The sequence below is a fragment of the Eptatretus burgeri genome, chromosome 7 (assembly GCF_056783735.1).
Source record: "Eptatretus burgeri isolate ZD-2024b chromosome 7, Ebu_testis_v1, whole genome shotgun sequence".
In the NCBI taxonomy this organism is placed as follows: domain Eukaryota; kingdom Metazoa; phylum Chordata; class Myxini; order Myxiniformes; family Myxinidae; genus Eptatretus; species Eptatretus burgeri.
Window position 1 is genome coordinate 109,039,511 of NC_140967.1, and position 13,773 is coordinate 109,053,283.

The window sequence follows — 13,773 nt, forward strand, 5'->3', positions numbered from 1 at the left end:
TCTCGAGGGTTCTAGAGGGTTCTAAAGGGGTAAATCTAGAGGGTTCTAAATGGTCATTCTCGAGGGATCTAGAGGGTTCTAAAGGGGTAAATCTAGAGGGTTCTAAAGGGTCATTCTCGAGGGTTCTAAAGGGTATTTCTCGAGGGTTCTAAAGGGTAAATCTAGAGGGTTCTAAAGGGTAAATCTAGAAGGTTCTAAAGGGTAAATCTCGAGGGTTCTGAAGGGTAAATCTAGAGGGTTCTAAAGGGTCATTCTAGAGGGTTCTAAAGGGTAAATCTCGACGGTTCTGAAGGGTAAATCTAGAGGGTTCTAAAGGGTCATTCTAGAGGGTTCTAAAGGGTATTTCTAGAGGGTTCTAAAGAGTATTTCTAGAGGGTTCTAAAGGATCATTCTAGAGGGTTCTAAAGGGTATTTCTAGAGGGTTCTAAACGGTATTTCTCGAGGGTTCTAAAGGGTATTTCTAGAGGGTTCTAAAGGGAATTTTAGAGGGGTCTAAAGGGTATTTCTAGGGGATTCTAAAGGGTATTTCTAGAGGGTTTGAAAGGGTATTTCTAAAGGGTATTTCTTGAGGGTTCCAAAGGATCATTCTGGAGGGTTCTTAAGGGTATTTCTAGGGGGTTCTAAAGGGTATTTCTAGGGGGTTCTAAAGGGTATTTCTAGAGGGTTCTCAAGGGTATTTCTCGAGGGTTCTAAAGGGTATTTCTAGAGGGTTCTAATGGTTTCTAAAGGATAATTCTAAAGCGTTTCATTCCTTTGTAGGCTTTGCATATTTCTTATTAAAAATGCCAAACGAGACCACTTCCTTTGGACTGGGGTGCAGTTTTTCTATTAAAAAAAAACAAAAACTGGTAAGTATTTTGAGTCGCAATTTCATTCTCCAGCATAACCGAATATTCCCCGTTAAGGCGAATTCGTGCTGACACCACTGTGCAGTGAAAGTAATGAAGTATTACCTCGGTATTACCGCAGATTAGCTTCACATGCAGAGTACGCCTTCGCTCGGCATCTTCGGAGTTCATCTCGGGTGATCTGTTGAAACACCAATATCCATGTCACACCCACAGCATGATTTTTTTGATTTTTTTTTTAAACATTGAACCCTATCCTTTTTTAAGATGAGACAATTGACTGAGCAGAAGGTTTTGAGGGAAGAGGGTATGGTGCGGGTAGTGGTGAGTTTGAAAAGTTTGATTATTTGTCCACCGTGTCATCCCAGAGTTGTTTTCCCCTTTGTTATTATGCGTTTATGATACTATGTGGTCTTTGCAGACGTGTGTGAGTGTCAGACAACTGAGAATGCTGCTATAAGTGTCCATGTGATAGAACCATGAGCAGTGAAGGAAAGCAGCACAAGGTTTTTAGCTCTCCACCCACTGAGCCTTCCGCTTTGAGGCTCTCCCAGGGTTGTCACCGCACCATAGACAAACCGTTTTGTTGGAATACTGTATTCACTATTGTGATTGTGATTGTTTTTATTCCACAGATATATCCGATGACCTGGATGACCTTGACTTGAGTCTAAAAAAGAAAAAGAAGAAGAAGAAGCCATTTGATCTGAGTGAACTGGACTCCGCTCTTCCTGTAGGTTTTTCATTCACTATTGTGGTTCTAATCTTATTGATTACTAATGGAATCTCTCAGGTTATATGGCATCCTTCACTGCTTGAAAACTTGTCATTTTAAAGCCAAGTGAAATATCTTGGTTTGAAAGTGCGTAGTATCAGAAGCATGTTTTTGAAGGCAATTGTTCGATTTTTACACGAGCATAATTTGAGGGACATTCAAAGTTTGCTTATAAAGGGGGTAAAAATCCTTGATTATTCTAATTATAGTTACTCATAAAGAGAAAAATTCATCCTTGATTATTCTGATTATAGTCACTTATGAAAATAAAAATTAATCCTTGATTATTCTAATTATAGTTACTTATAAAGATAAAATTCATCCTTGATTATTCTGATTATAGTTACTTATAATGAGAAAAATTCATCCTTCATTATTCTGATTATAGTTACTTATAAAGAGAAAAATTCATCCTTGATTATTATAATTATAGTTACTTATAAAGGGAAAAATTCATCCTTGATTATTATAATGATAGTTACTTATAAAGGGAAATAAGCCTGGTGTTGGCGCAGTGGTTAGGGCAGCGGCTTGGGATCCAAAAGGTCCTGAGTTCAAGCCCCGTTGAGCCACTGAATTAATACACCAGGGGGTTGCCTCAGCCTGTCATCCTTCCGAGGTCGGTGAAGTGAGTACCAGTGTACTGGGCCGGTGTATACCCTGGTTAAAATAGGTGTACCATATCCCTGTGTCGTAAGAGGCGACCAGGGTTGCGTCAGGAAGGGCATCCGGTGTAAAACATGTGCCAAATCACTATGCGGATCATGCGGATGATCCGCTGTGGCGACCCCTAACGGGAGCAGCCGAAAGAAGAAGAGAGTTACTTATAAAGGGAAAAATTAATCCTTGATTATTCTAATTATAGTTACTTAAAAAGAGAAAAATTCATCCTTGATTATTCTGATTATAGTTACTTTCGAAAATATAAATTAATCCTTGATTATTCTAATTATAGTTACTTATAAAGAGAAAAATTAATACTTGATTATTCTGATTCAAGTTACTTTGAAGAGAAAAATTCATCCTTGATTATTCTGATTATAGTTACTTTCGAAAATATAAGTTATTCCTTGATTATTCTAATTATAGTTACTTATAAAGAGAAAAATTAATCCTTTATTATTCTGATTCATTACTTATAAAGAGAAAAATTAATACTTGATTATTCTGATTCAAGTTACTTTGAAGAGAAAAATTCATCCTTTATTTTTCTGATTATAGTTACTTGTAAAGGGAAAAATAAATCCTTGATTATTCTGATGATATTGAATATATTAATCTGAGCTTGTCTGTCTGTCTGTCTGTCTGTCTGTCTGGGTCATAAACGCCACCCATTCAACAGGCCACGCCCTCCAGCCGTCCAGAAATCACCACCATCTTCTTTTTTCTCCACGTAGCTCAGATTGTTTTAAAGGCCTCGCATCCATTTGAACACTGAACAACACATCTTCTATCATTAAATGAAGACACCGTTTTGAGGAAAAAAAAGAAAAAAAAGGTAACATTTTGATTCCAACTCAAACGAGGTAATGCAAGTTTTGTCCGCAGCGATCGCGGAAGCTGTCTAATATACACCGCCCAATGAAGGTACGTTAATTCTCATATTATGCAGACGAAAGAAAATAGTGATTTTTTTTTTTTTGTTTGTTTTGTATACCTTGTCGAGGCTCGAATGAGAGCTAACACACAACGCACATCAAGGGGGGCATGAGCCAGGAGGGGAGGGAGTGGGAAGGACAAAATAGTGGGGAACAGAAACATTTGGAGATTTAAGGACTTCAAACACAGTTACTTTCTGTCTGAGAGACAGTGACGTGTCGTTTATAACTCCACGTTTGCTTACCAGTATTTACACTGACTGTTACAAGCAAACATATTCTGTGTTTGCTTCTGTGCAAAGTATAAAAAACAGACATCCCGACACATGACGTCATCACACAGCAAAGTCTGCAATAATAATTGGAGCCTTTTTTATAACAGACTAAAACTTATGGAAAAATGAAATGATAGGGGATAGACAGTTTATTTCCGGATTACTATGAGAGAGAAGAAGAAGAACGAGAGTAGGAAATGTCCTTCCAGCATGGTATTGTCGTGCGAGGTGTCTCGCTGTCACCTATCTATAATATAAAATTGAGTTTGTGTGTGTGGGTCTGAACAGGTACATTTTTATTGCAACGAAAATGCTTATGATTAATAGTTTGTCTTTAATTTTTTTTTTTTTATGTTATTTTGTCGGTGTTTTGTATGTACTGCATGCTGTTGAGATGTTCGGTTGCCAATAAGTTAGCTAGCGCTTGCCAAGCCAGCCGTTCCTTATCAACGGTTTTTAATGGAGTGCTTGTTTTAAGTGCTTAAAACACTTTTTAAAAAAAAAAAAATTTTGTCGATGTTGTTGAGGCTCGTATAAAGAGCTAACGCAAAACGTACAACAAGGGCAGCAGGAGACGAGGGAGAGGGACATAACAGTGGGGAACAGAGACACGAGATCTGTGGCAGGGAGAGGGATGAAATGGGAAACATGAGGTATACAAGATGGACATTACAGGGACTTTCAGGAAGGAAAGCAGGGAATTTGAAGGAGGTGGGTTTTGGGTTGATTAACGGGGGTAGAAAAGATCATGGTTTTGGATGAGGGAAGATAAGAGGTGGTGGTGAACAGCTGTTTTGAAGACTTGGAGGGAAGAATGGGATTGAACAGAGTGTGGGAGTTTGTTCCAAAGGTGGTGAAAAAGAGGAATGAAAGAGTGAAGGTGAGCAGTGATTCGTGATATTGGTAGTTTTACCACAAGGGGGTTTCTGGCGGACCTTGAGCGCCCGACGGAAATATGTTGGGGACATATCTCAAACAGAGCAGGGGGGGGGGGCAAGGCCGGAGAGGAGACAGTAAAAGACAGCAAGACCACCAAACTGCCTGCAATGAGAGAGTGAGAGACCCAAAGACTCAGCCTCATCGCGGGAGATACCAATGATCCTAAATGTCTTGGTTTCCACAGCGTGAAGCCGAGAAAGGTGAGGGGCATGAGCACCAGTCCAGAGTGGAGAGCAGTACCCCATCAGGCTGAACGAATGCTCTTGTCCTAAAGAGACCCTACTATGTTTAGTGATCCTGCTGACAGTCATCTTAAACTATGTTTGTGACGATGGATTACGATTTTCGTTGTTTCGGAAGCAAATATAATCAATAACTCTCCTTCGGTCGCCCGTGGCTTTTGCCACATGCGACTACGATGCGCGTCTCGGCAGGTTGAGGAACCTCCTGCATTGACGACTGTGACGATTGTGCCGGAGGATTCGAGCAACTTGGTGCCGGTAGAAGATGAACGAGAGGGGAGTGACGAGTTTGATTTCAGTCTGAAGAAAAAGAAAAAGGGGAAAAAGAAGAATCGAGAAGAACAGAATGGAGAGGAAGCCTACGATCCAGGTGTGCGGCTTTACTTGTAAAAGTTTTCTTGCTTGACCTCGTCCTGCTTTTTTCCTAATTTGGGCCTGTGCGGTTTGAGTGTGATTTATCTCTCAGTTGTGGATCGCTCCAATATTAATACTCCGTTGTTTTGTTGTTCTTTTTTTCACTCTTTAATTTGGAACCTTGTGTTATTCATTCTGTGCTTCCCTCTTCAATGTTAATCATGCAGTTGAGACGCTGAGAAAGAAACTGAGCTCGGCAATAACTTAGGCCAAATTAAGATCCTGTATACATCCACACCGTTTATTTGCTAGTAGGTGTGGATGAGGATAAGAGTAAAGATGAGGACGTGTCCTTCACAAATGCCGGCGGTGGCCTTTCGTGGGCTGGATCTGAAAGAGACTACACTTACGATGAGGTTGGCTGCTTTCCCGTACCCCTGACTGGTACTACTCACACTTTAAACTCGGAGCATGAAGTCCACAAGGTTCCTGACTCCTTCACGTTTTTCAATGTTTCAGTTACTCAGCCGAGTTTTCAACATTATGCGTGAAAAGAACCCTGAGATGATGGCAGGAGAAAAACGGAAGTTTGTGATGAAACCTCCACAGGTGGTGCGAGTCGGCACAAAGAAGTCTTCTTTTGCAAATTTTGCAGATATCTGCAAGTTGTGAGTGTTTCCTCGAAACCACCAACTACACCTTGGGCTTCCTCACTCTCATCACAGAGTCGATACATCTTTGAACAACTTTTGTGACCTTATCCCTTTGATATCGGGCTTGATGTGATTTGATTTTTCTGTTCATTTCTTATCCTGCAGGCTTCACCGACAACCAAAACATCTGCTGGCCTTTCTCCTCGCTGAGCTTGGCACAAGGTAACCGTACACCCCTGGTTCAACAATTCCTTAACAGGCTCTTCTATCATTCATTTTGTGCTTCATTGTTGACTTTCTGTTACTGAAAAGTCTTTCTGAAGTTTTCAACTTTAAAACTCTTGTGATATCTAATGCTTTGAAGGTTGCTGTACATTTGAGTTTCTCCTGACTTTTTTTTTTTTTTTGTATTCTTAGTGGATCCATCGATGGAAACAATCAGCTGATTATCAAAGGTCGCTTTCAACAGAAGCAGATAGAAAGTGTTCTGCGGAGATACATCAGTGAGTACATTTCGACAAACGACGATTGCACTTTTCATCAGACAAACAAATGCGCCGCCACACTCGGTCAGGTTGTGATCCCAGAAGGCTACGTTAAGCCTCTTGATGCTGGTGAAGTAAATAATTTGCTTCCATTTTTCATTGCACGACAAACAGTATGAACGGATTTGTTCTCGTTCAAAGTCCGTGCATCGTTTGCTCAGCACGTGACATTTCCTCTTCGTCACCAACCCAAGTGATTCACGTCATGAAACTCGCGATCTGTGCTTGCCTGGTTGAAGGCTTTAGGTTTGCAGAAATAAATCTCACGAGTCGGCCATCGCATCTGCTCATATGCCGCCACCTATGGAGAGCCGCGACCGCTTCGATTCTATCTTGGCAAACTCCCTGTAGCGTATACCCTACTTCTGCATGCTTGTAGTGAAAAGCGACTGGAGGGTTCACTGTAAAGGAAACTATAGATTGACAAGTCTAGTCATATTATTTTTTTGGGGGGGGGTCGGTGTACCATTAATTATTAATTTACATGTCGTGGGTTGAGAGACATAATGTTGTAACTGCATTTTTGGCGGGGTTGAATGAAAGGGCTCTCATGTCTTTCAACACCATATTTCGTGGGTTGAGAGACATAATGTTGAAACTGAAAATTTCCCATTTCCTGCAAATCGCTAATGAAAGATAAATATGGTGTTGAAAGACATGAGAGCCATTTTATTCGGTTTTGCCAGAAATGCAGTTACAACATTATGTCTCTCAACCCGCGATATTGTGTCCTCTTCATGCAAATGTGGGTTGTGTTAATAGTGTTTCTAATCGGATATGAAATCTCGTTGTGGTGTGATGTGCCGGTATAGAGGAGTACGTGACGTGTCACACGTGCCGCTCTCCGGACACTACGCTGCAGAAGGACACGCGCCTGTACTTCCTGCAGTGTGAAACGTGCCACTCGCGCTGTTCCGTGGCCAGCATCAAGACCGGATTCCAGGCGGTCACTGGGAAGCGAGCCCAAATGAGGGCCAAAGCTCACTGAGGGAGGCCCGGCCTCGCATATGTCCAGCCTTGCGTTCGGCGCCGGCCTTTTCCTAGGTCCAAACCTCGACGTCGCTCTAGGCTCGGTGCTCGTTGGCCTAGACTTTGCCACGGGCTCAGCTTTTCTTTGTGGATGAAGTTCCAGTTAAGCTTACATGGCAAAAATGCCAAACAGACAGCCAACATATCCCTTTAATTTCTCCTGACATGATTGTTATTTCTATAATTTGTCTTTCTGAGCAGCCTGCTTTTCAGCTGTGGTTAGCTTCATGTTGAACTAGAACCCCTTTGTGCACCTACATGTCCATTTGCTGTGAAAGTATGTGTTTTGAGTGACAGTGGCATTGTTGATTTCCACTTGATAATGGAAATAACTGCACAGACCTGAAGGCACACCATGGGCCAGTGGCAGTGATTTGTGAGCATGGCGGAGTGAAAATATGGTCGATAGTGGCAACGTAATTGGCTTTGTTGTCAGACATCATCTACCTTGTCCTCATCTTCATGGTAATGGCTTTGTTGGATTTCTTTTTCTTTCTTTCCATCTCTCTCGAACGATGGTTTGCCCTGCATGTGCTCAATCAGGCCCTGGTGTTTAGTTTTCTCGCAGTAGCCAATATCGAATGCACAATGATTAATTTGCAATGTTTGCTTCCTGTTTCCAATGCAAAAATCATGCTCAGCCCGTCACGTGTCGGTATCTGTCGATGCGTACACGGCTGAGGATGCCCAAACCCGTGACCCTCCACAGTGTGCACTCCATGACCATAACTCTGCCACCGCTTTCTTTGTTTATTTGTTTTTGTCTCCAACAACAATTTTATTCCCCATGCCAGCTCTTGTTTTCATGGTTGCTATACTGACTCGTATTTCTGGTTAAATTGTTGATTCACATTTTACATCTCAAGTCACATATGTACTCACGGGTCTCCAGAATGGTGTGCAGGTAAATCCGGGGTGTGAAAGGCGGTTTTCCTTCCTGTCGCACGTGATCTTATCCAAACTGCTTTACTTTTCAGGAACTTTTTCGACATGTGGACGTGGCATTTTGAGATTACTTTTTAAAATTCGTGGCCAGGCGAAGACCGTCGGTTTCGCCCCGGCGGCACGGGCTCGACCGTGGCTTCGGAGACCCCAGTAATCTTTGTCTGCTGACGTTGAAGGTATTAATCAGTATTGTGTAAAGATTGGCTTCCTTGGGCCTGTCTTCAAAGCTTTTCAAGGGATGTGATCTCATTTTGAGGTTATAAAGCCCTTTTGAACTCCATTATAATCCCTTCGTTTCCACAATCTCCAGAGTATTATGAACTCCTTGGTTTTGGTTTGGTCTCTTTGGGTTCTTGTTTTTCTTAGTCTTGTTCAAAATGCCATTTGCATCCCCTTCGGATGTTCTTGCGTTTGACCTCTCTTCTTTCCCTGGGTTTCTGTGCACATGGAAGCGCAAAGTTGGAGTTGAGATCCCATGTTGGACTCCGAAGGGTCAATTAACTCTGTTTTAAGTCAAAAAAAACCCCCCACAAATAAAGCATTTTAAGACGTCATTTCCTCCACTCGGTGCATCATGTCTGTTGTGTTGGAATTTTAATGTCATTTGACAATGTTCACCAAATAATCTGATATTTATCGATCTGTTGTTCAATCGAGTTGTTTTGTCTCTTCTCCATGTCAAGGGCAAAGAAAGTCCAACCTGTGATGTGGTTCACAGAATATGAACACCACTGATTTTAACCGTTCATTCAATATGGAGGGTTTTTATTTTTAAATCTCCATGGAATGGACTTTGAAATGGGCCCAGAAAAGCTCTGGACTATTTGGTGGAGGCTTAGTCCAAGGGATTGTTTGCTTTTCGTGTATCTGACAAAAGAGCAAGACTCAAACTGATCTGTGATCATGTGTGCCAAAGCGAGCAGGAAACGGTTCCAGAAGATTTGGCCACAGCAAAGAGAGTGCCATCTACAACTTGTCAGCAAGTTGAAATATATGACTGATCTGCACTCACATTGTCCACAAACATATTAAAATACCAAACCAGTAATAATGTGAAGCAATCAAACTTTATTAAAGTTAATCTTAAAGCTTGGATTTCACAAAAGAACGCACGTCCAGAAAACCCAGGTGACCCGCATTTCCATGCCTATGTAAAGGTGAAACCAGGCACGTATCGCTCAAGCTTTTTCAAAGCCCCATCCACCTGCTTTCACACGAGGTATTAGAGTAATACAAATGTGAGCGCAAGTTGGACATATGTCAATCAATGGCAACGAATGAACTCAGGTGGAGCTGTAAAGATGTGTGGGCATAAACGTTCTGGTGATTGTCACCAGTTCCCTGATAAGTGGAGAGAGCGAGAAAGAGAGAGAGAGAGAAGTGAAACTGAAGCAGCAAAAGCGGATTCCAGGACACCTGAGCAGCGAAAAGCGATTCCAGTGCCACAAAGCACCATTTTACAACAGCGAAGGACTCAAACAATCAGCAAAGCATTCCAGTGTTAAGTACAAAGGCAAACCCATAAATAAAAGCACAGAGTTTTGTGTGGAAACATATATTTCATTCTTTAAATTCCCTCAAAGATAATTTTTTTTTTTTGGAAAATAAAAACATTAACATTTCACAGCAAACGCAAAGCAAAAAAAAAAAAAATTCCATAAAATCTAGAAAATTTCCTTATTTATATTATATAAATTCATTTTCTACAAACAAGTAATTTGTGGAAAAAAACAGCGTCGGAAGACGAACTATTTGCAAGAACAGTCGGGAGTGATACCGCAGTCCCCCGTGGTTTTCTCCACACCGGGTGGGTGTGGAAGGTGCATATTGCAGACGGGTGGTTAACTCGGGAAGCACGTTTCAAGGCTCTGTTCCACTGAAATATTGCAGATCCAAAGTCACAGTCATCTCAATGTCTACGTGGGTGCTGCACAAAAACGCAACTACCGAACGTATAATGTGTAGGTGGAATCAAAGGAAAGGGTGAGAGGTGTCATGAAAACCTCAATCAGTTGAAGAATAGATTTATGGAAGAGGAGATGAAACTGTGGATAGAAGAGGATGAGTCATGTGACGTGAGATATTAATCATGAATGCATTGAAAAACAAAAATGAATTGCATCACAAATCGTGAAACAAGTTTGTGAAGAGTGAGAAAGGGAAAGACATGACGAGTGGAAAGAGAAATAATCCCCTTGGAGTTTCATCTTTGTCGGTGCAGCAGATACACAATTGAGGAACTCCTTTTGCTGCCCAAAGTTTAATGAAAGAACCAGTGTATTTACTGTTTCATCTGACCGATTCCAAACCAAACTATAAATTGTCCAGTTGGTGCTTCGCAGGCAGGACATTGCATCAGAGTGCCCATCCATCCCTCCCCGTTGCCCAACGTAGGGCGTGTTCAACGTCCACGGTATCTCAGATACGATATGCCATTGTGCGCCGGCACCCTGAAAAAAATCCTGCCCACACTATCTCGACAAACTCCGACCCACGAGTTGGGGCCTCTGGCATTTCCTCGGCCACTATGGACCGACGATCCGTGGCAAACCCAGAAACGTGGACTCGATAAGTCCGAACGGGAATTTGATGCTGGGAAATCCATTTTAAAATACCTTTTTCATATTGGACATCACTATGTCCAACGCGTGTCCCTAATGAACATGTTAAAATACCAATGTGTAGGGCATTTCAGAGGAACGCTCCAAATAATAATAAAAACTTACCAATGCCTCAACCTGGAATGTGCTTCCCAACCTCAGGGAAACATTCCTAGTCATCGTTCCGTCGTTTCACCAATAATTGGGGATTTTGATGATTTCTATGTTAAAAGATTAGCAAACCTCAAGGACGGAAAATTGTCAGCAAGGGAACGGCAATTCCGATAGATGTAAATTTATAAATCAAAACAAGGAAAAAAAATAAAACGACCAACTTGAGGATTCGTCAAAAGGACGACATTTGGCGAAACATCCAGTGGTTGTGCTTGAGCGTCTCCCGCTATGCTCTTCTCACCACTCGGTGATGACCGATTGTCCCTATTACGAGATGCTCTTCACTTTGGATTTATTTGCTCTCGTGACACCGATCTGATGTCACCCCGAGATGACGCGTGATGCCGTCATTTGAGCATGCAAACAAGCGAAAGCATTAAATCTGTACACTGCACACCTTACCGACACTTGTCAACACTTGATTACGAAATGTTGAGGCTCCAAAAGGCTTCAGAACGGATGAAAGAGTTAATTTGATGAAAAGTGCTCATGTAAAAATACTATTCCTGAAAGGTGTATAATCAATTAGGTAAAAGAGAATTGCATCATGTTTGTTACTCGAGGCAAATGACAAGGCCACCATTGTGATCGTGCTTCGCTGAACACCTCGTGTTGGTGGAGCGAGGCTGTGACGAGTGGTAGAAAAGACCCGGACATTCCAGGTTTCTGAAGAAATCCGTCGAGCCACGACTCTGAAGGCCATGATACTGGTGCACGTGCAATTCCGGCCAACGTGGAGGGCAAGAAAACACCAGAGTGAAAAAAGTCACAAATTGGATATGTGAACAAAGTTGGACTAATTGCTGCTTGTACTTGCAAGGCAATCGGTGAAGTCAAGTCAGGTCGGATGCAAGTCTGCACGGGACGTCAAAATCGAATGTCCTCCGAGGTCATGGCCGATGCCAAGCTTCCTGAGATCACACCAACTCTCACTTGGCTCATCGTTGTGTTAATTAATTTGCCTCTTCTGGTGCAATTCAGAATGTATTCAGTGCCTCGTAAATTGATTGTCATGACGCAGGATTGATGGAAAGAACCAGAATTGTTCATAAAGAAGATGAAATGCCATTTGAAATGGCATACATATAAATGGGAGATGCACAGATGTGACAGACATAAAAGCTGTGCTGATAAAACGTCAGAACATCAATTTGCAACAGAATTTAAGCGAAATAAATGTTTAGCTCATACAATGTTATCGAACCACCTCGTGAGCTCCACCCACCCAAGTCAGGATTGAATGCACGACGATCTAGACTTGTGTCACGAGTGGAGCATTGGGTGCTGCGTTGCCTTTTGTGGCAGAGGACGGAAGAGTTCGTGCGTTTGGACTAATGCGGAGCGACCGGCCTCTGCGAAGCAGGCCGAGGGTGGCAGCAAGGGTGGCCGCACAAGCCGGACAACGATACGAGCCCTGTACCTCGTCTATCTTCCGTCCTCTCGTAACCTTGATCCGAAAGCCACGACCGCACTCCTGGCATCGCGCCTTCCTGTTTCGCTCGTCTCGATTACTCTTTGGCTTTGTTTCCTGCTCGTCTATTTGTTCCTCTGCCCCATCATTTTCTGCTTTTGAATCACCCGCTTGCTCTGTGTTGCAAGTACAGTCAAAAGAGCAGGATGTGCTTTCCTCAAGGTTAGCTGCAGCATCAGGCAAGATGTTACGAGGATGGCATTCCATGATCTGAAGGTCATAGTTATTAACAGAAATATCGTTTCCATTTTTCCCATCTCCATGCTCCTCTTCATGATCATTTAACACATCTTGATGTTTGTCTTCATGATAATCAGTTGCATCTCTCTTTATGGACTCACAGCAAACTCCAGGATCATCGTCAGCTTGATCAGGTGAGAAACTCGACTGTGAAGAATTCAAATGGTGCAACTCTCTTGAACTGTCACCCTCCGATATTTCTTCTGATTCTTCAACAAACATGGTGTCATTTTTGATCAAGGTGCTTAGTTTCTGTTGAACGACACCGCTTGCCCTTTTGTCATTACATTCCGCTACGTCGACCTTCTGAGATATATTGTCTTCTCCAGATTTCAGGTTAGTCAAAGTGCTCAGCTCATGATCAATATCTGTGCCATTTGGCAGTTCTGCGTTTGCCTTTTGCACTTCTGGGTTCTTCATGCCACCATGCCAGGTTTCCTGCTCTTTTCTATTCGGACTTCTTCGTCCCAGCTCAATTCCCACCCTCTGTTTTAGCTCATTTACTTCTAAATCTTCTATTCTACATCCTGGTAGCTGTTCTGCTTCTTTCAATCCAACTAAGACTCCTATTTCTTGGCTCACAATGTCAGCTGTTTGAGGTTCCAACTCCACAAGTTTGTCTTCCGGATGCACATCAGTATCATCCAGAGACGTCCTCTGAGACGCAGCAGAGCTGGAGCCGTGTTTCTGTCGCTGATGGCGATTACAGTTGGACCTTGTCGTGAACCGTGCTCCGCAGTGTAAACAGCCGTAAGGTTTTTGGCCTGTGGAGTAATGGCAAGGGAAGGGGTGAGGACAGGGAGCAGAAGAAAATATGAGTGAGTGTAAGAGTATGGAGGAGAATAATAAAGGGGATAACAAGGAAAGAGGGAAAAGCAATCAATTTATGGTGGTTGTAAAGTTAAACTTTCCACCATTTTGCAAACATTACACAGGACTTTCAAAATGACGCGATGGCCCCACAATGCATTGACGCGCATGCACAGAGCCACTTAGCAACATCGGCCATCGGGGCATAATATATTGTGTGTGCGACGTATGGATTTATATGTAGGCCTATTTATGTATCTAAAGTGTCGTGTGAA

The 13,773-nt window shown here is 42.4% G+C and overlaps 2 protein-coding genes across 14 annotated transcripts in view; one reads left to right on the forward strand and one right to left on the reverse strand.

Moving 5' to 3' along the window:
• EIF2S2 (eukaryotic translation initiation factor 2 subunit beta) overlaps nucleotides 1-8,757 on the forward strand; it is a 37,900-nt gene extending 29,143 nt beyond the window's left edge. Inside the window, exons 3-9 of one of the 2 annotated variants that reach the window (XM_085890257.1) lie at nucleotides 1,484-1,581; nucleotides 4,870-5,047; nucleotides 5,344-5,447; nucleotides 5,551-5,699; nucleotides 5,850-5,906; nucleotides 6,102-6,187; nucleotides 7,042-8,757. In XM_085890257.1, the coding sequence (XP_085746383.1) occupies nucleotides 1,484-1,581; nucleotides 4,870-5,047; nucleotides 5,344-5,447; nucleotides 5,551-5,699; nucleotides 5,850-5,906; nucleotides 6,102-6,187; nucleotides 7,042-7,217 (848 nt within the window). In that variant the 3' untranslated portion in view covers nucleotides 7,218-8,757. The remainder of the gene's footprint in view (nucleotides 1-1,483; nucleotides 1,582-4,869; nucleotides 5,048-5,343; nucleotides 5,448-5,550; nucleotides 5,700-5,849; nucleotides 5,907-6,101; nucleotides 6,188-7,041) is intronic. The other variant, XM_085890258.1, reaches the window with a different exon arrangement.
• LOC147024072 (uncharacterized) overlaps nucleotides 6,684-13,773 on the reverse strand; it is an 86,854-nt gene continuing 79,764 nt past the window's right edge. For all 12 annotated transcript variants that reach the window (XM_085890245.1, XM_085890244.1, XM_085890248.1 and 9 more), the window contains one exon: nucleotides 6,684-13,452. In XM_085890245.1, coding sequence (XP_085746371.1) covers nucleotides 12,230-13,452 — 1,223 coding nt within the window. In that variant the 3' untranslated portion in view covers nucleotides 6,684-12,229. The remainder of the gene's footprint in view (nucleotides 13,453-13,773) is intronic.